Source organism: Anolis carolinensis, chromosome 2 (genome assembly GCF_035594765.1).
Source record: "Anolis carolinensis isolate JA03-04 chromosome 2, rAnoCar3.1.pri, whole genome shotgun sequence".
NCBI classification, from domain to species: Eukaryota; Metazoa; Chordata; class Lepidosauria; order Squamata; family Dactyloidae; genus Anolis; species Anolis carolinensis.
Window position 1 is genome coordinate 296,683,514 of NC_085842.1, and position 23,406 is coordinate 296,706,919.

General features: G+C 37.3%; 1 protein-coding gene across 3 annotated transcripts in view; it reads right to left on the reverse strand.

The window, feature by feature from the left end:
• Positions 1-847: 847 nt before the first annotated feature.
• Positions 848-23,406, reverse strand: part of ddx4 (DEAD-box helicase 4) — a 31,055-nt gene continuing 8,496 nt past the window's right edge. For all 3 annotated transcript variants that reach the window (XM_062972404.1, XM_062972403.1, XM_008102851.3), the window contains 16 exons: positions 22,767-22,820; positions 20,888-20,974; positions 20,535-20,615; positions 20,213-20,251; positions 19,836-19,883; positions 19,687-19,731; positions 19,175-19,317; positions 14,767-14,919; positions 13,989-14,143; positions 12,353-12,482; positions 10,954-11,120; positions 8,201-8,346; positions 7,322-7,421; positions 6,160-6,430; positions 5,969-6,076; positions 848-1,266 (listed from right to left, as the gene is read on the reverse strand). In XM_062972404.1, the coding sequence (XP_062828474.1) occupies positions 1,186-1,266; positions 5,969-6,076; positions 6,160-6,430; positions 7,322-7,421; positions 8,201-8,346; positions 10,954-11,120; positions 12,353-12,482; positions 13,989-14,143; positions 14,767-14,919; positions 19,175-19,317; positions 19,687-19,731; positions 19,836-19,883; positions 20,213-20,251; positions 20,535-20,615; positions 20,888-20,974; positions 22,767-22,820 (1,808 nt within the window). In that variant the 3' untranslated portion in view covers positions 848-1,185. The remainder of the gene's footprint in view (positions 1,267-5,968; positions 6,077-6,159; positions 6,431-7,321; positions 7,422-8,200; positions 8,347-10,953; positions 11,121-12,352; positions 12,483-13,988; positions 14,144-14,766; positions 14,920-19,174; positions 19,318-19,686; positions 19,732-19,835; positions 19,884-20,212; positions 20,252-20,534; positions 20,616-20,887; positions 20,975-22,766; positions 22,821-23,406) is intronic.

A 23,406-nucleotide genomic window follows, 5' to 3' on the forward strand; every position in this document is an offset into this window, starting at 1 on the left:
AACTGAAATGTTGGGAAGAATTCACTCTCTCCCTTTACTTATCCTTTCAAACTATTCTATCCTATTAGCTATCAGTACAATGCAATGTTTACATATAAATGTGATTAATAAATACCTTTACAAAACATATAATAGTAGCTAGTGGCTTCTGCAGTTATCTAAAGCTCAGGGCTGCTTTTCACATGCAGGGCCCACTTCTAATTTAAAGATCCAAAAAAATTATGCAATATTTCTTTCCCTGGCCATGCGTGGCAATATTGTAGGAAACGTAATCAAAAGCAGCTTCTGCCTACAATAGGAAATGAAAATGCTTTTGCACTTAAAATCTCAATCAGGCTATTTTCCCCTACTGATCATCTAAAATGAAACAGCAGATTAAAACAGTGGTCTTGAAGCTGCAAATGTTACAAAGAGACTTACCAAAAACAGTAATGTGGCACTACTGAAGAATGAAATTCAAAGCTGAAATAAGACTGCCAGTTAAAGCTTCACACGGAATGCCTTGGCAGGGACATTTAGTACATTAGTTTGGTGATGCTAACTGCTACACTTTTGTATGTATGAACATATGTTTAATGTGTCCCTCTGACATACCGCAAAGGTGGACCATATCAGTAATTTTCTGTTTAGTATCGTAACAGTTAACACTCCCAGAACATCCTGTAGAAGAACATATGTTTCTAACAAAATTGCTGCATTAAAAAGCTAAAATAGTACATTCTGCAATGCATTACAGTTAGAAAGCTCTGGGATTCATATCCAATTTCTTTGCAATGGGTGTTTAATGTAATTTTTTTCCCTCTGAGTATTGTTCTTCAGGTTTCAGATAAATACACAGTACAGAATATGATTTTTTAATTTTTATTTGAATTTTTACAATAAACTAAAACAGTTCTGTACAACAAAGTGGTGTTACTTCACACAACCATTAAGCATACCAACTAAATTCTTACTCTGATATGCTTATATGTATATCCTCAACACAAGGGAGTAGTAACATAAAACATTTTTTAAAACATTTTAGGTTCACAATCTAAGCACACTTACTTGGAAGTAAGTCCCATTGAAATCACAAGAACTGAAAACGAATTATATTCACCTAATTCCCTCCATACCATCTCAATTATATTATTTGGAAAATTCAGTATAGGAAATTGAAAACTTTGTTCTGAACCAAAGGTAGCCCTACTCCCATGATTCATCAGCAGCACTTATATTTGATGCTGCAGATTCTCCACTGTGCTGATTCTCCTTGGCATGGAAAACCTACACAAATAAAATCAAGCAGATTCTCAGTTAGAATAAACAAGGTACTGATGTAAGAATGAATATCATGTGGCTACTTCTCTTATTTGATGTATTATGAAGTACCTACTTCATGCTGGATGCCTAAAGGTTGGCAGAAAGTAAGTACTGAACATTTCTACTTTAATCTTTGCTCACTAATCAGTCTTGTTTGCTGACAGTCTTGAGCAGGGGTCCCCAAACTTTTTAAACAGGGGGCCAGTTCACAGTCTCTCAGACCGTTGGAGGGCCAGACTATAGTTTTTTTTTTAAACTATGAACAAATTCCCATGCACACTGCACAGATCTTATTTTGAAGTAAAAAAACCAGACAAAATGGGAACAAATACAGCCTCAAAGTTAATAATAATAATAATGATGATGAGGAGGAGGAGGAGGAGGGTTGGAAGAGACCCTTGGGCCATTTAGTCCAACCCCCTTCTGCCTTTGTGCACCAAAAGCACTAGCAAAGCACCCCTTAATAATTAATTAAATAATAATTAAAATACCATTATAGACAAGCAAAGCTTTGGAAGGCACGCACCAGGCTGCATGCGCCTTCCTCGGTGGAGGAGGGAGCCATGGCCGTGGGGGCCGGATAAATGGCTTCGATGGGCTGCATGTGGCCCCTGGGCCTTAGTTTGGGGATCCCTGGTCTTGAGAGTAGCACCATTCTGTATCAGAACTCAGGATCAAGAAATCTTGAATGATACTTTCAGTTGTGGAGTTGTCAGAAACAAGACTGCTTATCACCATCTGCAACCTGCTACCTTTTTGCTAGCCATTGCAAATGTTACAAGTCATCTGTGAAGCTCCTGGATTACTTCCAGCAGAGTATTCACACTACTATGACTCGGGTGTCAGCATTTACACTTCCTGTTCCACTGTAGTATTACTATTGTGAGATAGAGCAGTGACCACACAGAGGCTATATTGTTACACAGAAAGCTCAGCAAGAAAGCCATTCTTTAATAACAGTTATCAACACATGGAAGTTCCAATTCCCCCTTTTTGTCATCCTTGGACAAAGAATGTACCTCTGTAGTATGAAAGAAAGAACATGGCATTTGACATATGAACACAGGATAGGTTCTTTTCTCATTCTGAGAAAAGGCAGGATATAAAACTGATAAATAAAATACTACAGTAAATATATAATTTAAGACTGAACAACTGACAATATTAGAATAAGTCATCTCTGTTGAGTCTAATACAGTTTTAATTAAATTAAAGTCATTCTCATATTAATTTTTTTTGGAAAACACAACTTTTGGCAGATTAACAAAAATCTTTGAACTCCTAGTTAGAGAAGTAAAAAAAATGGTATGCAACAAGAAGTTGGTAGACCATACTTGATAAATATAGGCACTCACAATTAAAGAACAAAGGTATAGAAATTATTCATATTACGCTAGACCAGATCTGCACAACCTATGGATGTTTTGAATGTCTCCTCAAAGAATTCCTGACCACTGGATAAGTTGGTTAGGGTGTCTAGGAGTTGGAGACCCAAACAACTAGGGGGCCACAGGTTGTATAAGCCTGCACTAGACCATGATTGAACAATTGCAATCTGCCACTTATTTCTGGATTGTAATTCCTAGCAATCCCTGTCAGTTTGCTGATGTGCCACCATAAGAGCTAGAGTCTGACATCTTGAGGACCACAGTTATTTTGCAGGTTTAAATTTGTGATATAACTCAACAACCTTTCACAATAAAAGGTAAAGGTTCCCCTGACGTTAAGTCCAGTCATGTCTGACTCTGGGGGTTGGTGCTCATCTCCATTTCTAAGCCAAAGAGCCGGCGTTGTCCGTAGACACCTCCAAGGTCATGTGGCTGGCATAACTGCGTGGAGCGCCGTTACCTTCCCGCCAGAGCGGTACCTATTGATCTACTCACATTCAGAGCCGGCCCTAGGTAATTTTCAAGAGTAGGCGAACAGAATTTTGGCGCCCCCCCCCCGAATTTTGGTGCCTCCCCCCAAACCAATCACTCAAAAAAAAATATAATAAAACTAATATGTGCACAGACAAATATTAATAATATATCACAACAACAATATACAATTATTATTAACACATTCATAATATATTATCACTAATAGTAGTACTATATTCATATTCATAATACTAATAACAGTACATGAGACAATTATGAATAATATATTATTATTTACAATAATACACTATTATTATTAACACAGTATGCACATGTGTGCATGTGGGTCTACATGTGTGTGTGGATATATAATGTGTGTAGATATAGAATGTCTATATGTGTATCAATAGCAATATGTGGGACTACATCTGTGGACATACTAGATAGACAGAGTGTATATGAGTATATATAGAGAAAATATAAGTGTCCTGCCCCCCCCCAAACTAATTACTGAAAAATAAAAGTGTTGGATAAGCAAAAGTGTTGGATAATAAGGAAGGATTAAGAAAAAGCCTATTAAGTGCCAAATTACATTATGATTTTTACAAATTAAGCACCCAAACATCATGTTTTACAACAAATTGACAGAAAAAGCAGTTCAATACATGGTAATGTTATATAGTAATTACTGTATTTACGAATTTTGCACCAAACATTGCAATGTATTGAAAACATTGACTACAAAAACATTGGCTATTAACAAATTGACTGCAAATAAAGATAGAATTGCATAAAATAAACTTGCAGTAACAACATTGTCAGAAGTTAAATCCGTAAAAACTTCAGTCCTTGCTGCCTAAAGAAATATCTGTGGATCCGGGCGGGAGGCCGACTGTGTTGGATAATCCAGAACGTTGGATAAGTGAAGGTTGGATAAGCAAGACTCTACTGTACTAACTATGGCTGACTCTGCTTAGCTTCCAAAATCAGATGTGAGTTGGTACTTTTACGGTACTTAGGTCCTAAAATGTATATATCACCCTCAATTACCAAGAGTAAAATAAATACAAATTAAAAGTTTAGAAAGCCAGAGTCAATACAAAGAAACACTAATGGGGGGAATTAACATTTTGAGAAAGCAGTGTATTTTTTGGATTGCTGTAGGTTTTTCGGGCTGTAGGTTCTTCCCCAGTCTCCAACAGACCTCAACCTCTGAAGATGCCTGCCATAGATGTGGGCGAAACGTCAGGAGAGAATGCTTCTGGAACATGGCCATACAGCTCGGAAAACTCACAGCAACCCAGTGATTCTGGCCATGAAAGCCTTTGACAACACATTATTATTATTATTATTATTATTATTATTATTTTCTGCCAAAGAGTACTGGGATCTCATCAAACCACAGCTCCATTGATTCCATAGCATTGAGCCACAGCAGTTAAAATGGGATCAAACTGCATTAATCCTACAGTGTAGATGTCCCCAAAGAGAGAGAGAAAGAAAGAAGAGGCAGAAGGGATGGATAAACTGGTTTTTGAAAGATGCTGTGTGTCTCTGTACAATGAGAGAAGTCATGTTTAATAATCAGGTATGTTTAATGATAAGTTTTGCTACAAACCTGTCTGTTGGTTTTAAGTGACCCATGCTCTGCTAGCCTTGGCTGCAATGCGGTGATTTTAATCCTTGCCTACTCTTCCACCCAGCTGTATAACCCAGAATATCAAAGCAGATAATCCACAATATCAGCTTTGAACTGGATTCCACACTGCCATATAATTCAGAGCTGGGCATGTTTAGCCTGCAGAAGAGAGGACTGAGAGGAGACATGACAGCCATGTATAAAGATGTAAGGGGAAGTCATAGGGAGGAGGGAGCAAGCAGGCATCCGCTCCTATGGGCTGCAAATCTCAGAGAAAGGGCTTCCTTTTCGTCGGGAAGCAGTTTCTGGGAACTTTCCAGCCCATAGAAGCAGGCATCCGCTCCTATGGGCTGGAAAACTCAGAGAAAGGGCTTCCTTTTCGTCGGGAAGCAGTTTCTGGGAGCTTTCCAGCCCATAGAAGCAGGCATCCGCTCCTATGGGCTGCAAAGCTCCGAGAAAGGGCTTCCTTTTCGGCAGGTCTTCAAAACACAGAACACCTTCCTAGCGGAGCCAGGATTTGCCTGTGGCGCCCTCCACAAGATGGCGCCACAGGCAAATGTCTCCTTTGCCTGACGGGTGAACCGCCTCTGCTCACATTGGTATGTTTTCGAACTGCTAGGTTGGCAGAAGCTGGAGCTAACAGCGGGGTTTGAACCTGGGACCTTTTGGTCTGCAAGTTCAGCAGCTCAGTGCTTTAACACACTTCGCCACCGGGGCGAATACTACTACATAAAAAACATTCCTCTGTGTCAAGTGGATAGGAGGGGCTGCTGTTTAGCCTGACACTGTAAAATATTATAATACTGTATATTCTTCTTTTTCCTATGAGAAATATATTGCCAATGAGATCAGAACTGCCTTATACAAAAACCCCTCTTAACAAATCTTTCCAAGAAACCCCCAATGGATTCACCTTAGGGTCAGCATAAGTTGGAAATGAAGGCAGAAAACAACAATCTTGGATTGACACCATTAAGCAGAATATTTTCAGAGAAGTTTCTATAATGATCCCACTGTGGTACATTTCACTTAAGCAGTATCCTTTAGCTTGTTATTTTTAACACTGTTCCAAGACCAAAAGTTCTTTCAGTATTACAATACTTTCTAGTTTCCAAACATTGTTTATTTATCATTCATAGCATTTGTATTTATTTTTAAAATTTACCTTTCGAGAATCAACAGATGCAAATGTATTTCCCCTTGGAATGCTAAAGTTAGTTCCACAAGAACTACAAGCAATTTCTTCTAGCCATGCTGGAACTTCTTGTTGAGCCTTTAAAAAACACATTATAAATAATTTATTTTGCTATTTGTAATTTAGTAATAAACTGAAATAAAAAACAAAAGGCAGCTTACATCTGCTAGCACTTTGACTAGAGGCTGTGCAATAGAACTGTCTGAACGAGGATCAAAGAAAGAAATTGCTTTTCCTGTATTTCCACAACGTCCAGTTCGTCCAATTCTATGAACATATTCATCAATTGCAGAAGGAAGATCAAAATTTATAACATGTTGAACATTTTCAATATCCAGGCCCCTTGCTGCAACTGAAGTCGCAACAAGCACAGGGCATTTTCCAGAACGAAAACACTGAAGAGCTTCTTCTCTCTCTCTCTGCTCTCGATCACTGGAACAAAGAAAGTAGTTACCACTTTTTAAAAGATGCACCCAGATAACAATTTTAATATTAATAATTATCACAAGTAGGCAAGTGATACTGATAAAGTTGACAGTACTTTTACTTTCAAATACCCATTTATCAAGTTAAAATGCTTACAGATGTGATTGCAACCAAAAGTGTAATCTTTATCACCAAGTGTCTCAGCATCATAGACTTTAAAGGTACAAATGGCATGCTTGCCCATTTATTCAATACCTAATTTAGATCCCAAATTGGGAACCTATAGAATATTGGAAATTTGCTGCTATTGGGTCCCTTTCAGATTTCAGAATAGTAGATACCACTTTTAGGCACATTAGGTCTCAGTTCCTTATTCGAAACATATTATTTTGGCACTACATGATCTCACAAACAACTTCCATATCATATTGTATATATATTTTGAGTCAAACTTTTCCTTGGTGCCAAAATTGTGTCAATTACTACTTCTGAAGATCTGTATTTTCTCAAACTTATTCTTTTAATGCCCACACAGTCAAATTCAACCAATTTATGTCCTAGTGATGTACTGGACCTTGTGCTAACAAATCCAGGACCTTTAGAGATGCCATGAATGGCTGCACTGACATCTGTATCAGCTTTGAGAACTTTCTTGGCCAATAAGGCGCTATCAAGGAATCATTTGCATTTTCATGCTGTATCTTGTGCATTAAATCATATTTTGCTCCAACAAATGGTTTCAATTAGGTAGCAGCAATCTATGGCCTGGACTGCAATTCACAGCATGTATGCAGAGAATTAAGCTGGACTTTGGAAGTGTGATGGGGAATAGTGAATTCAATAAAGATATCAGTCACAGGTGGAAAAAGATTCACCATCCCTTTTACAAATGCTTACCCATGAATGCTTGTCGTTGGTATGTATTCCTGACAAAGAAAAGTTGCAATGAAGTCTGCTTTTTTCTTAGTTTCCACAAACACCATTGTTCGTTCCTTACCTATAAAAAAATATTAACAGAAAGCTGTGTCTTAGCATAGGAACACAGTTAATCACATAAAGTAATCAATGTTTTAAAAGTATGCCAAATACATTGGTTCATGAATCTAAATATATACACTTCCCACCAGAGCGGTACCTATTGATCTACTTACATTGGCATGTTTTATTTTTTAGTGATTATTTTTGAAACATTTGGCAAATTTTTATGAATGAGTTCACCTTAAAATGCTGTTACACAGCCAGTCTTCTGTATCCACTGGTTCTGCATCCACAGATTAAAAAATAGATACTTTAAAGATCTTGAAAGTAGTGTGCCAAGGACTACGCTGATGTGTAGGCATTTCCTGCTGCATTTTTATTAGTTGGTTCTTTACAGTATCTTTATTATACCTACTTCAGAATGTAATATTTTTACCAAATGCATAGGTCATAAAAGTGTGCCTCTTAATGGGCCTGGAATAAAGCCAGTACCCACTGACTATAACCTACTATCAAACAAGAAAGATTGCCAGAGCATACTAAACATTCATATTGTCCAGTTTTGTTTGCTCACAACCAGATGTCTTCAGGAATTCTACAACTTATTGTGTGAGACATTCTATCTGAAGACTATGTTTCATATTCATAACTAGAACTCACTGAGCATATATCAGGCTATGCAAGACACAGAAACAACATTTATCTGGCATCTACCTATCCCCATGAATATCGGTTAACTGAGAGTCTACTGTATACGTCATTTAGGAGAAGAGGCTAATGATATATAGGTTGTTTTACCTATGGCATTGAGAATTTCCAGAAGCTTCTCCCTCTTGTCATATTGATTTACTTGAAGTATAGTCTGTTCAACATCACTGCAGGCGCCGCCCACTTGTCCAACAACAACAAATAAGTAGTCTACCTTCAAAAATTCTCCAGCGAGCCTTTAAAATGGACAAAAAAGTTACTTAACGATAACAACTAATGGCTAGGTGGCGAACTGCAATAAAAAAAGGTATTTTTGAAAGACAAAAATATAGAAAAAGAGATTGTTAGTAAAAAAAAATGTACTACCAGGCTAGTTCTACAAACACATTTCTTAATATAAATTTTATACCAAATTATTACTTCATCTCAGAATTAATTTGACAAGCCTAAATTCTATTTTATATGCCAAGCATATAAAAAGTGCATAATTTTGAATTCTGAATAAGACAGGAATGAAGATCTTAAATTAATTCTGAATTTTGAGTGAAACTGTAGTGAGTAGCAATTTTACTTTGCTGGTGGCAGAATTGAATGTCCACTTAATCCATCTTCCCCCAACTCCAAAAATGATTAGCAGCAACGTGAGTAGAAGCAGAGCATAATCTACTTCCACTCCATGAAAATTACATATTAAGGATGAGACAGTCTAAAACTGCTATTTCATGGACATTCTTCAGAACAGTATGAAAAATATATTCATCTGGATCGAAGATCAATATCCTCCAATTTCAATTTTCGTATCAAGTTGTGGAGATGTGGAGAATGAGCAGAGTATTAAATGAGTATGACCCACTCACTCATAAGCAATTTGGAATTACAAAGAACTATTAAATAAAGCAGGGGAAACGTATGTGTGTTTATGTTTCTTCAAGTTACTTGTGAATTTATGGCAGTGCTATGAATTTCTCAGAATTTTCTTAGGAAAGGAATATTCAGAGGTTGTTTGCCGGTTCCTTTCTCTGAGGGACAGGTTGCTTGCACCTGTAACTGTATTTCTTTGAGTGGTCATATGTGAATTCCCCCAACTGGGGTATTCTGCATTTACACAGAGCACTGTTTGGAACCTTCTAGAATCAACTAGGCAGAAAGGTTTTGGCGGTATCCCCACTCACCATCCCGCAGCTATATAAGGCCCAGTTGCTACTAAAACCCCTAAGTTCCTTTCATCTGCACTACAGCTGGTTTCAGGAACCGTCACTTCAAACATCATTTGGATGATAAACTGTATATTATTTTATTGATTCTTGATAGAATGATTGGTTACAAGTATACCGTTTATGGTGAATGTTAGGGTTTTCTAGGTGTTCAAAGAGGGGGAAAAATCACAGCTCACTACATCTCTCCTGACACACAAGCAGAGAGAGAGAGAGATCTCAAAACACACAGTACATACAAAGATGTAAAAGTAGCAAAGACAAAAAGTGTGCATCTGCGAAGTATCCATTCTACACAACCAACTTGAATGAGAGCAGAAACAGCGAGAAGAGAAGAAATAGATACATTCAAACTGTCATTCAGGAGATGGGGGAAGGGATTTCCCTCAGCTTATTTTAAGCTAACTTAAATACTTCTCATTGAGGACTGCAGACTTGAGCAGTGTGGGGTTGAACTCCAATAGAATGAACCTATTGTTTGTACCAAAGGCGATGGTCTGCTGTGTGTCATGACTCCCCCATCCGATGACTTGTGCTTGCTAGTCATCCAGTTGTGTGATTCACAAAGACCATGAAAGACAGGTCACTTACCTGTAATTACTTCTTTGAACAGTCATCTGCAAATTCACACAACACCCGCCCATCCTCCCCGCACAGGGTTCATGCCACCTCAGGTTTTAATAGTCTGTAGCTGCAGCCTAGGAACTGAGGGGTTTTGAACTAGGCTGCAAGCACCGTACTCACAGAGCAAGATGAACCAAAAGTGGGATCTGGTGCCATCTTATCTTTTGACAGAAACAGGAACTCCCTGCTCATATGTTTGTTAGGTGTCCAGGAAATTTGGGGTTTTTAACAGCAAAAGCGGAATGAAAATGGATGAAATGTAAAAGGAATGAAACTGTAGAGACAGACCAAGCACAAGACTTGAAATCATAATTACTTGGTTACAAAAAGAGCTCAAAATAGAGGAGGGGGGAAAAAAGTCTGGCCCGGGCTAAGACAGGTATGAAATTGAGGATGAGCTAGAGGACCGACCCCAAATTACAAACATCGCATTGTATAAACATCTTTATAAACATTCTTGCCTTACATATTGATGAAATGACATCTATTATTTTGGATGCCCTCTCACACCAGAGAATGTAAATATACATGCACCTTCAAATCAACAGTCCTTATGATGCCTTAATGGATATCATAGCATCTTCTCAGGCAAAATATCAGAAGTTATTTACCACTGCACTCCTCTGAATAGTCTCCCAAGTACCAACCAGGGCTGACCCCACTAAGCTTCCAAGATCAGATGAGATAGGGTTCAATGTGTTGTCAAAGGCTTTCACGGCCGGGATCACAGGGTTGTTGTATGTTTTCCGGGCTGTATGGCCATGTTCTAGAAGTATTCTCTCCCGATGTTTCACCCACATCTATGGCACAGTACATCAGGACAGAATACTTCTAGAACATGGCCATACAGCCCAGAAAACATACAACAACCCTGAGATAGGGTTCCTTCATTTAGCTCTTAACTGTTTGAAAAACATACTTCTGTATGAAGGTTATCACCCTAATTAGGTAATCTAAATTTTGAATTAATGATTTGTGCTTTTATCAACAATTTTGAGTACAGACCTCTGGATTTCCTCAGGAAAAGTAGCACTAAACATAAGCGTCTGCCGTTGATCCTTTGAGGGCATGCCTGGACTTGAAATCAACTTCTTCATATCAGGACCAAATCCCATGTCCAGCATACGGTCTGCTTCATCTAACACCAAATATTTTAATTTGGTCAGCCCAATCTGAAATGAACAAAATTTAGTTCAACAATAAAAGATGCATGCACATTGTTAATCACAATAGTTGTACAAATTCAAAGGAGTACGGCATATAATGAAGATCATCTACAACATTTTATGTTCCCATCCATTGGCTATGAACTTGAGCATAAACTTCATATAAATCAGTAGCAGCTAATAGACTTCTTTGACTTAATCACCACTTAACTGTAACGGTATGCCTTCCAAATGCTCAACTGAAGTACACCTGGTCCTTTTTACACTTATTGTATCCAAAGAAAAGGTAACTGTGCTCATATTCGTCTGCATTTACGTTTTGCATGGCCTTAAAATAAATTCATGGTATGATCATCCAAAACTTCTTCCATTCAGCAATTTAGATGCTTTTTTTCTGCCTGTCTCTAGTGTATAGTATACAGCAGGGCTTAACCTTTTCGCACTTGCGACCCCTTTCCACCTGAGAAACCTTTATGTGACCCCGGTAGATAGGTACAAAAATAGGTATAAAAATCAAACATTTGTAAGGCTTGCTAAACAGACTGATTTTCCTTTTTGTGGACTACATCTGAAGCATCTTCTAAAGAGTCCACTGTGTAAATGGGTGGCATTCAGAAACCTTTTACTGTTGCCAAATTCATTGTGACATTGGGGACCCCATCTGTGGTTGGGACCCACAGTTTAAGAAGCAGTGTACTGCAATCCAGTTCTCCTCATTGCTCAGTAGCAAAAAAAGTACACTGAAATGCCCAATATTTGAAATCAATGTCCTGTGTTTAATTAAAGGGCATGTAAAACCCATCTCCCAAGAGCTTGGAAGAGTCACTGCCATAGTAGACAATGTTTTTATAATGTTTACACCCCACCCTATATTAAAATGCACTAATGACTTAAAAAGTTTTTAAAATTTAAACTAGGTTCACCATTTTTGGTTAATTGGACACTGGTGTAAGTCAATAGGGCAGCTCATATTTCCTAAGATACAGAAAATGGAGCAGTTTGCTGTGTTGGTCAAGAGTTCATTCTTCCATTCTTATGGACTTAATAACAAAGAAGAAAATAGTCCTAACATCTTTGCCCTTGCTTGATGATATGGAGCATCCTTGTTTTTGAAGCTGGATTACCATCCCATATCATATTTTGCATCTATATGCCTAATCCCTTTCAATGAGGCAGTTTTAAGTATTTAAAATCTAGAAGAGCCTTAACATTTAAGAAATTATTCACACAGAGCCTACCTTTCCTCTGTTTATGATATCCAAAAGCCTTCCTGGAGTAGCACACAGTATATTACACCCTTGCATTATCTGATGAATTGTATGTCCCATTTGTATACCTCCATAAATGACAACTGGCCTTACACATGTTCTAGTCAACAAGAGAATCCAAATTACATTTCTCATTTAATGATAACAGTAAATAAATCAGTACTCATATACACATAAATTTGACTGCATAGATTCAATAAAAGTGTATACATAATACAACAAAACAGTAATAGATCTAAAGTTGTGTTTACTTTCCTTTTGAAAAGAATGTTTAAGTGAAATGGCACTGCCTGTTTGCAGCCCCTTAACATTCAAAATAGTTGCCAAAAACAAAATTCTATAGCTGTAACACTAAAAATATGCCTATTTTATATTTTATTCAAGCATGAACTCAAGTATGAAACATACTAAAAAGCACAGGTTGTGCAGAGCTGTGGTATTTGACGGAATGGATCAAAATTATGTATTCACATATGAGTATTATTCTATCTAGAATTAGAAAGAGCATTTTACTGAAATGAGATTCGCCAGGACCCTTCTGGATGTTTTTTTTTTTTTAAGAACCTGGGAAAGGCAATTCCGCTCCCTCTGTACATATAACCCCAAGTTACTTCAATTCTCAAGCAACACAGAAAGCTGCACGAGTAAGAAGAAAGTTATCTTGTAGTGGCTCATATATGCCGATATAATGTTGATCTCAGCTCAAGAAAAGACTCCAAGTTTACACATTAAAACAAACTGAGACTATTTTAATGTTGATGTTATTACATTAGATAGGTAATTATAAAAACTAACTTCACAAGAATGGCATCTGGAGTATATTCCAGTCCCCAATATTAATTCCTGCTGCAACTCAGATCCAACTACTCTCCAAATCTTTCTCCCCCTGTTAGTACTCATTTGCAAAAGTTTATGAATAGTTATCATTATGCATCATTATGCCCATTGTGGTTATACTTCAGATATAGTTTTTCTTTCTGCCAAGTATGTTTTGGCATCTAATATAGTCTAATTCCACAATGATGAAACAACAATAAGAGGACCTCAATCACCATGGTAATACACTGAATGTGAAATGACAAGAGATCAATATAACCAGTTTTCTCTTATTTAATGCAGTGGCAGGGTGGATTTAGCTCTTTCATAGTAGAGATTAATCCAAAGCCATTGATTCATACTAGCCTTAACAACAAATACAGCAATTGTAACATCCATAGACGTCCTTTTTCATCACTGTGCCCCAATTGTGGGCATATTCTTTTGTAATTGTGACATAGAAATCCATTACCAGCATTACTTCTGAAAAATTTCAGTCAATTTTCACATATTTCTCCCCCTGGGGGAGAAGAGCGGTATATATATATACACAAAAAGTAAATAAATAAACAAATAAATATTTATCATATTTGAAAGAACTACGTGCCACGATATTCACCACATTCACCTTAGTGAGACAATTTGCTATCAGCTTGGCCAATATGAAAAGACTTTTGATTTTTTTAAAGGCATTATCAAACTAAATTCTGCTATTTAGTGGACATATAGTATTAACAGAATGGGTGGGTGTTAGAAGTAAAATGGTACAGGTAATTTGCCCAATCCTCACCCATATGAAAATTTTCTTGATTCCAAAAATATCTGATTTATCAGTTCTCTAGTTGGAGCTACAATAATACATTCTGGTTCTTGTTGTTCTTTGAAGTGAGTAGCAGTAATTCCATCGCGTAACATATGAGCCAAAATTGGAATAAGAAAAGCTGCCTAAAGAACAAATGAAAATTAGGATCAGATTTAGGAATTTCTCCGCTTTAAAATACGAACATGTCTGATTTTTAAAGACAACAATCTCATCTTACACAAGCCTTTAAAAAGTTATAAAACACAAAACAGCATGTGTTTTTTGGTCCAGAATCTAGTTTGCAGGAAGCAGAATGATTTTAGTGTAATTTTTCAAAGTGAAGCAAGTAACCTAGTGTATTCTATCACTGGAGAAAAACAATATCCATTACCGCCAAACAGAGAAATAACATGTTTGTGTAATAATATCTCAAAACAGTACAGATACAAATATATATAAAAAAAAAATCAAGAGAGCTATCTTAAGACATTTCACTATATTATACACAAATATTTCAACTAATTGTTTTGAAGCGTTTCTCTATACTGCATCCACCATTTTTAATAAAATGTTATAGTCACCGATAAACTAAAAATAGGGGGAAAAACAGTATCAGCCCAATGAAATATGTGAAATGAATTGCTTCTTAAAAATAGTGAAAGCTTCAACCATTTCAGCAGGGTTGTCAGTGCCCTTGAAGACTCACTGCTCAAAACCCTAAAAATCAACTTAAGTTACTCCAGAGGAAATTTGCATTTATACTTACTGTTTTCCCAGATCCCGTTTGAGCACATGCCATTAAATCACGTCCTGCCAGCACAATCGGAATACTGTGTTTCTGCACCGGAGTAAGTTTAAAATATCCAGCTCTAGCAATGTTCTCCATTAATATTTGGCACAGATTAGCTTCATCAAATGTCTAAAAAATTTGCACATTACATATGAAAATTCAATGAGTAAACCAAGAATGCAACTTAGTAGGTCTGCTAGCATCTGATAATGGCTAGTAGAAATACAACTTTAAAATTTATCAACCTCAATAATGTCTCCTTAAGTGGCTGAAAAGGTGGCCTTGTCGGAGCATTGAGTATCAAATTTAAATCCCATGCAGGAAATCTATAGATAGTTGGACTGATAGATTGACAGAATTGTAGCTGATGCTACAATGTCTCTTCAATGTATTCTCCTCTTTATCCTGTAATCAATTCCTATTTACATTCCCATTCAGTTATGATTAGGAATTGGGGACAAAGCTAGGAGAAAGGAATTATCTAATAAATTACCTAATAAATTATCTGTCTCTAGTCTAGTCTGGGCAGTGGCAGGATATAAAATAGCATAGGATGCGCCCTTCACCATTAATCTTGGCATACTTCTTCACACATAAAAGGAAAATTGTATAAAACCTATATTATGATCAATGACAAGATCTAGTTACATAAGAAAATCAAGTTTCTGCATAAATCCATATAAAATCCTTAAGAATATGCAAATCCATATTCAAGTGACTTTAGGTAGTTGTTTCAACTTTTTATGAAACTGCCTTTTAAAAGCCGCACTCATATGTTTTAAAGGGGGATTTCAAAAAGCAATCTGTCATTTTATATTCAAAAATGAAATGGAGAAAATTCCACTTTTCTTTTCTCTATCTATATATATAAAAGAGTGATGGCATCACGGCAATTCACAAAACAACAAAAGTACAGGCCCCCCAACCTCAAAATTTGACAACACAACCCATCATCCATGCCTCAAGGTTGATACAACAAAAAGAAAAGAAAAATAAAGTCCTAATTAGAGGGAGAGCAATAATTGTTTTTATCCAATTGCTGCCAGTTTAGAGGGCTAATCTCTGCCCACTTGGTTGCCTAGCAACCAAGGGACAGCCAGGTTTCAGTTAGGGGACAGGCAGATTTAGGCCTCACTGAGTCTTCTTCCACAGATTATCTAATTTGCACTGGATTATATGGCAGTGTAGACTCAAGGCCCTTCCACACAGCTATATAACCCATTTATAATCTTATATTATCTGCTTTGCACTGGATTATCTTGACTCCACACTACCATATAATCCACTTCAGCGTGCATTTTATACAGCTGTGAAGAAGGAGCCTCATATAATCCAGTTCTGAGCAGATAATATAAGATTAGAAATATACAGTAGAGTCTCACTTATCCAACGTAAACAGGCCGGCAGGATAAGTGAATATGTTGGATAATAAGAAGGGATTCAGGAAAAGCCAATTAAACATCAAATTAGGTAATCGTTATACAAATTAAGCACCAAAACATCATATTATACAACAAATTTGACAGAAAAAGTAGTTCCATGCGCAGTAATGCTATGTAGTATTTACAGTAGAGTCTCACTTATCCAACACTCGCTTATCCAACGTTCTGGATTATCCAACGCATTTTTGTAGTCAATGCTTTCAATATATCGTGATATTTTGGTGCTAAATTCATAAATACAGTAATTACTATATAGCATTACTGTGTACTGAACTACTTTTTCTGCCAAATTTGTTGTCTAACATGATGTTTTGGTGCTTAATTTGTAAAATCATAACTTAATTTGATGTTTAATAGGCTTATCCTTAATCCCTCCTTATTATCCAACATATTCGCTTATCCAACTTTCTGCTGGCCCGTTTATGTTGGATAAGTGAGACTCTACTGTACTGTATTTACAAATTTACCACTAAAATATCACAAGGAATTTAAAACACTGACTACAAAAACATTGATTATGAAAAGGCAGACTGCGTTGGATAATCCAGAACATTGTATAAGCGAATGTTGGATAAGTGAGATTCTTCTTTAATATGAAATAATTACTGGGATAGAATAATGCAGAACAATATAATCTCTAAAACCAGGACAGTAAATAAACAGTGGAAATCCACACAGGAAACAATCAGGGCCAGCTAACACCTCCCAACAAAGTATTCCCATCATCAAAGTCTGGCAAATCCTCTGTTTTCTCAGGGCCACAGACAGTAGAAGCACATAAAATATCGCAAACAACACCACTCTGAAAACAAGGGAATTCCAGACAGGAAACAATCAGGGCCAGCTAACACCTCCCAACAAAAAATTCACTCAGGGAGGAAACAGCCAGGCTTTAAAGCTGCAAGGCCATTACATCCTAATCATTTTTCCTAATTGCAGCATTCATACTTGCCTCCAACAAACAAAAAAAACCAATCAGAAATATTGTATATTCACAACCTTTAGGAAATAATATCCCCTGATGGCACAGTGTGTTAAAGCGCTGAGCTGCTGAACTTCTGGACCGAAAGGCCGCAGGTTTGAATTGGGGGAGCGGAGAGAGCCCCCACTGTTAGCTCCAGCTTCTGCCAACCCAGAAGTTTGAAAACATGCAAATATGAGTGCATCAATAGGTACTGCTCCGGCGGGAAGGTAACGCCGCTCCATGTAGTCATCCCACATGACCTTGGAGGAGTCTACGGACAACGCCGGCTCTTCGGCTTAGAAATGGAGATGAGCACCAACCCCCAGAGTCAGACACGACTGGACTTAATGTCAGGGGAAAACCTTTACCCTTTACCTTAACTACCATCAATTCCTCAATACTTTATTTCCCATACCACCAGACTTCGCCACAGCAACGCGTGGCCGGGCACAGCTAGTTGTTTTCTATTAGATGTTTAAATTAGAAGTACAGCAGAGTCTCACTTATCCAACATAAACGGGCTGGCAAAACACTGGATAAGCGAAAATGTTGGATAATAAGGAGGGATTAAGTAAAAGCCTATTAAACATCAAATCATGTTATGATTTTACAAATTAAGCACCAAAACATTATGCTTTACAACAAATGGATTGAAAAAGCAGTTTAATACACAGTAACGTTATGTAATAATTACTGTATTTATGAATTTAGCACCAAAATTTCACATTTTATTGAAAAATTGACTACAAAAACATTGACTATTAAAAGGCAAACTACGTTGGAGAATACATAACCTTGGATAAGCGAGACTCTACTGTAGTCTCGCTTATCCAACCTTCGCTTATCTGAAACTCCGTATAATCCAACGCCATCATGTGGCTGACTGGAAACATTGCACCTTTTGATATGTGATCCTTCATTCAATCCAAGGAGAGAACGGGTGGCTCTCTTTCCCTTGTGCAAAAACTGGGAGGAGGAAAGCACATCTCCAAAGGGAAGGGAGCAAGGGGGATAAATCGTCTTCTAAGGGGTCATTTGTAAGCATGTATGGGTCATAGACACCTGCAGACACTTCTCTGGCTTTGCCCTAAGTGGGCTGTCAGCACGTCTCCCTTGCCAAGTCCTACGTTTTTTTCCCAGGCTGCTTGTGCGTAAAATACTGTAGCCTCTGGCTATTTTACGCACATGCAGCCTGGAAAAAAGAAGGAAGACTCAGCAAAGGAGTTGGCTGACCTGCCCACCAGGAAGGAGTGCCCACCAAAGAGTTGGTTGTATGCCGGCGAGCGGGCTGCCTTCTGTCATCACCTTATCTGGCTGGGTGGGCAAAGCCCCCCCTTCTTCCTGCGTGCACACACACACACACACTTTGCTCCAGATCCCCCACCCTCTCCCTTCCTTTTTCTCCCCCAGGAGCTCTCTCTTCTACCTCCTCCTCTTCCCTCTATTACCTCTGACAGCCTTGCAGCAACTTGCACTTCTGGCCTTCTCTTCCTCCTTCTCTTCTAACCCAGGCAAGGATAATTAGATGCATAGAATCATAGGAATGCAAGAGATCCCCTCCCTTAAGAGGCTATCTAGTCCAGCCCCATTCTGCTAAGCTGGAAAGACACAAGTGAAGCCCTCCCAACCCAGAGCCACCCAGCTCCAGATGAGATTCTGGAAACAGTTGACCAATACCAGTGTTTAGCAAACTTTGGTTTTCCAGTGTTGCCATTCCTCTGTGCTCAATATGGGATTCTAGAGATGATTCATCTACAGTATATCAGTGTGTTCCCAACTCCAGTCTTCCAGGTGTTTTGGATTTTAAATAAGATGTTTTGGTGCTTAATTTGTAAAACCATAACATGATTTGACATTTAATAGGCTTTTCCCTTAATCTCTCCTTATTATTCAGCATTTTCGCTTATCCAACTTTCTGACAGCCCATTTATGTTGGATAAGTGAGACTCTACTGTATTTGAAGGCAGCATTAACTAACCAGTATTGCTGATGGGGGATCAAGTCCCGAAACCTCCACAAGAATATTATCGTATTTGTCAAAATTTATCCCTGTCTGGTAACGTGCAAAGATAGCAGATTCAGCATCTGGTGGTGGAGGTGGTATGTATGTCACCTTTGGACCTGCAAATACAAACATAGATACATAAGTTCTGCTACTGAGAAGTAACTCTGCAAATAATTTTTATTATTATTAGTAGTAGTACTACTACGGTACTACTTTATTTATACCCCGCCTTTCTCCCCAAGGTGACTAACAACCACAACAGTTTTAGCTTGCTTTCTATGTTTGGAGTAGAGAACTTCTCCTAGTTGAACTTTGGCAGCACTGTACAATTAACTAGATCTTCAAATTAATTAATCCACAACTATGAAAAAAATCAAAAGCGCTAAGCATATTATGCTCCCAGAATATAATTTGCATAATGAAAGCTTTCACAGGTTATACAGCATGGTCACTCTTGGTATCTCGTTTGTTTTAGTTGAACGTACCTCCACCATCACCTTTTTCTGGGTCTCCATCTGATCTCCACATACCTTAAGTGAAATAAATATTTTATTAACAAGACAAAAAGCACATTACTAGATGAAAAAAATAAAGAATTAAAAAATCTTGCAGTTAAATATTTCTAAACACTTACTTCTTTCAGAGCCACCTATTATTTCTTCATCATTTCCTTTGTATCCCCCTGTTAAAAGTTATAGTGAAGTTGTATGGCATTAAATGATGCAGTTGTAACAATACAATGAAATGGAACTGCCAGGTATGTTATGGCTGTCTGGGAGAAAGCTAAAAGTGGAGATGGTCCTAGTTGACATGAACCAGATTAAAGGGCAGCAAGAAAAGCAATAACCAAAATTAGACAAGACTGTTTTGAAATACTAAAATGCTTGTAGCAATTATATGGGAAAAGTTTAAAAGAATTCTTATGGCCTTAAAAATCATGACACAAAAGCGTCTAACACATTTTAGTATGCTGTTCATTTTTCCTATACAATAACACTGCAAAGATTTTACCTCTGCCTCCAAATCCTCTTCCTCTATTATCAAAGTCACCTGAAAAATAATTTTAATAATAATGGAACTGTGAATGATCAGCATAAATAAACTACCACATTTTATTTATCAGCAAAGATTCAACGTGTCTCATATGGTTTTTTTAAAAAGGTGAAGTGTATAGGTACCAGAAGGTTGTAAAAGGATGGTCATCTTTGTGCCACCATTGTTGATACATCAACTGTCAATATCCCTTTCGACAGTTTCCAAATTAGATCAGCACCAATATACATGGAAGAGACTAATTAACCACAAGTAACTGCATTTCATTCTTAATTCTTACCTGCTGGAGCACCGAAACCTCCTCTTCTAAAGCCAAAGCTGTCAGAACCTGATCTTATATCCTGCCTCTCATTTTCATCATCTGTTATAAAACAATCCACACAAACACTTATTTTTACATGAACCAGAATTGTTTCATGGAAAAATAGAATTGAAATTCAAACAATGAAATGTTTATTTTTAAGAAAACATAATTCAGCCTACATGAACCTAAGTCTGAAAAGCTCACAAAGGGGTTTTCAAACAAATACATATATGTATGGCACAAAAATGCTTCTCAAGCAAAATCATGTTTTTAGACAGTAATTAAATAATTCACTGATAATCTAATTCAACTTGAACTGTAGCACATACTTGCAAATTGCCCATATCCTCCTTTGCCACCTTGAAATGGTCCTCTTCCACCCCTACGAGCACCATTGTCACTCATTCCTTGAAAACCTGAAGTGAAAAATATTATTTCATCAGTAACATCAAAAGCTAATAGCAGTCCCATCAACTGAGACTAATCAAAACATAAGAATCGTGGAAACACAGAGTTGGAAAAGACCATAAAGGGCCACCCAGTCCATCCCACTGCCATGTAGAAATACACAACCAAAGAGAATGGATGGTCATCTCCCAAAAATTTCCTGTACTTATGTCAGAAGGACGGCTCAAGGAAGGCACGCAGCAGTTGAGACCTCTCCGGAGTGCTCTTGGATGTTGCTTCCCTCACCTCCTCCCAGCACAATGCTGAGGGGACAGTCCCAAGATCGATTGGGGAGGAGGATCAGGGCAATTGCCGCAAGTCTCGTTTTCCTCCCAGCATAAGGATAGGGTGAGCAATGAGGATCCCTTTCATTATGCCAGGAGGACAACCTGAGGATGACCTGAGTCCTGCCTCCCCCTCTTGGCCCCGCTCTCTCCCAGGTCATCTTCCTTTCGGCTTGGCCCCCTCGGCCGGCCCCATAATGTGGCCCCAAGGCAAAAAAGTTTGCCCACATCTGATCTATAAAATGCTTACCAGAGACATTACAGTGGTACCCTCCTTATTATCTTTCCACAGGCAGGTAAAGACCTATTTGTTTCAGCAGGTCTTTGATTGCTTAGAAGAAATTCCCCTTACATTTTTGCTAGGCTGTCTGCTGTTTTCATCATTGTTAATCTAGTTTCAATTTCAGGTAGTTCAATCATTTTTAACTTTTGTTTACTGTGAACATTTACTTATATTGAAATGTTGTAAGCTAACTTTAGTCAGAATAAAAAAATGGCCCCCTGTATATGCTTTTTTATTTTCACTTCGGGAGTATTCTTACTTTGGGACTCAATATTCACGATATACATATTCATGCTCCAAACATATTTCCCCCAAAGTGTCTGTGCATTTCCCTAGGTCCTCCACTGCTATTTTATGGAATACCTCCAGCTCAAGTATAATCTAAATATTGAATTCACTATTATTTGCAGTTTGAGGAATTCACAGGGGTTCTTGGAACGTATCCCATGGAAGATAGAGCTGTATTGTCAGCAAAGGTAAAAACCTTAGGTTGCAGAGTATCAAAAGAAAAATATAGTAAAGCTGCAGCAAAAACAAAGCCCCAAAGTAATGTGGTCAAATAAGAAGCTACATTGTAGCATAAAGTCATCTTACTTTATTGCTGTAACAGAAGCATAATACAGGAACAAAAAACTCAGAGAAAATACAGGCAGAATGCAGAGAATATATAAATGAAAAACATAGCTCCACCTGTATCTGATTGATAAAGCTCAAAATACAAGCATACTACCATTTAAAGGTACAGACCTACTGGCTAAACATGAACTATATAATTTTGCAAACATTATAATACTTTCAACATGTATAATATAATATTACAATGTAAAGTAATAGAATATAATAGAAGGAAATGAGAAGTTGCAAGCCATGGTAAGCACAACACATGGGTTGAGGGACAACTCTTGCATGTTATGACGATTGCTATGTTGTCTCCAGTAAATTATTATCATTCACTGTAATTTACTTTAGACGTCTTCTGAAAAATTTGAATACCTTTAGCTCTGTGGAGGAACAAGCAGATTTACTAAATACAGTATCAGTACATGCCCTGTCTGCTTTTCCAAAGGTTATAATTCTAGTTTACTCTATTAAACACAATTCACTGCACAAACATAAATTCATGATTTAATTTTCTGTATTCTTTTGAAGAAGTGTCTTGAGGCCAGTATTTTATGAGGCCAGTAAGACTCTTACCTCCTCTCCTTAGACCTCTTCTGTCTGACTGACTGTCTTCATTATCACCAAATTCTTCCATGAGAAAATTACAAATAGTTACTTTTGCGTATCAACATGCATTTAATACTTTAATACTTTTTTACTTTAATTTAAATACAAACATGAAATTAATTGAAAAATACATTAAATTGCATCAGTAAAAATAAAACTATACCAATTAAAATTTATTTCAGCAATCAAATCAGTTTAAAAGGGATTAGATTTTCAAAACAAATGGCAAATTTGAAAAAAAAATAGTTGCAGTCCACTCTTGTTAGCATGCTATACAGAAAGCAAAAAACTTTATGGTCCTAACTTTATTGGATAAGGGAATGTCAGCCTATAATTGCTACTACTGTTCTTTAGCAAATTTTGTCACCAGAACTGCAGTTCATCAATGAAGCTTGTTCAACTACTTTTCATTCACTGCAGTTAACAGTTCTGCACAAATGTTTGTCCTATGTTACATTTGAATTATTGAAGTACCTTTACTTTGAAGGTTTGATTTTGCAATTTATAAGCTTATAATCATTACAGATCCTTAGTAAAGTATATTCAACTCCTTGTTATATTTATAAGTTCAGCCAAAGCTTATCCACATAAGTGCCCTGGAACAGCT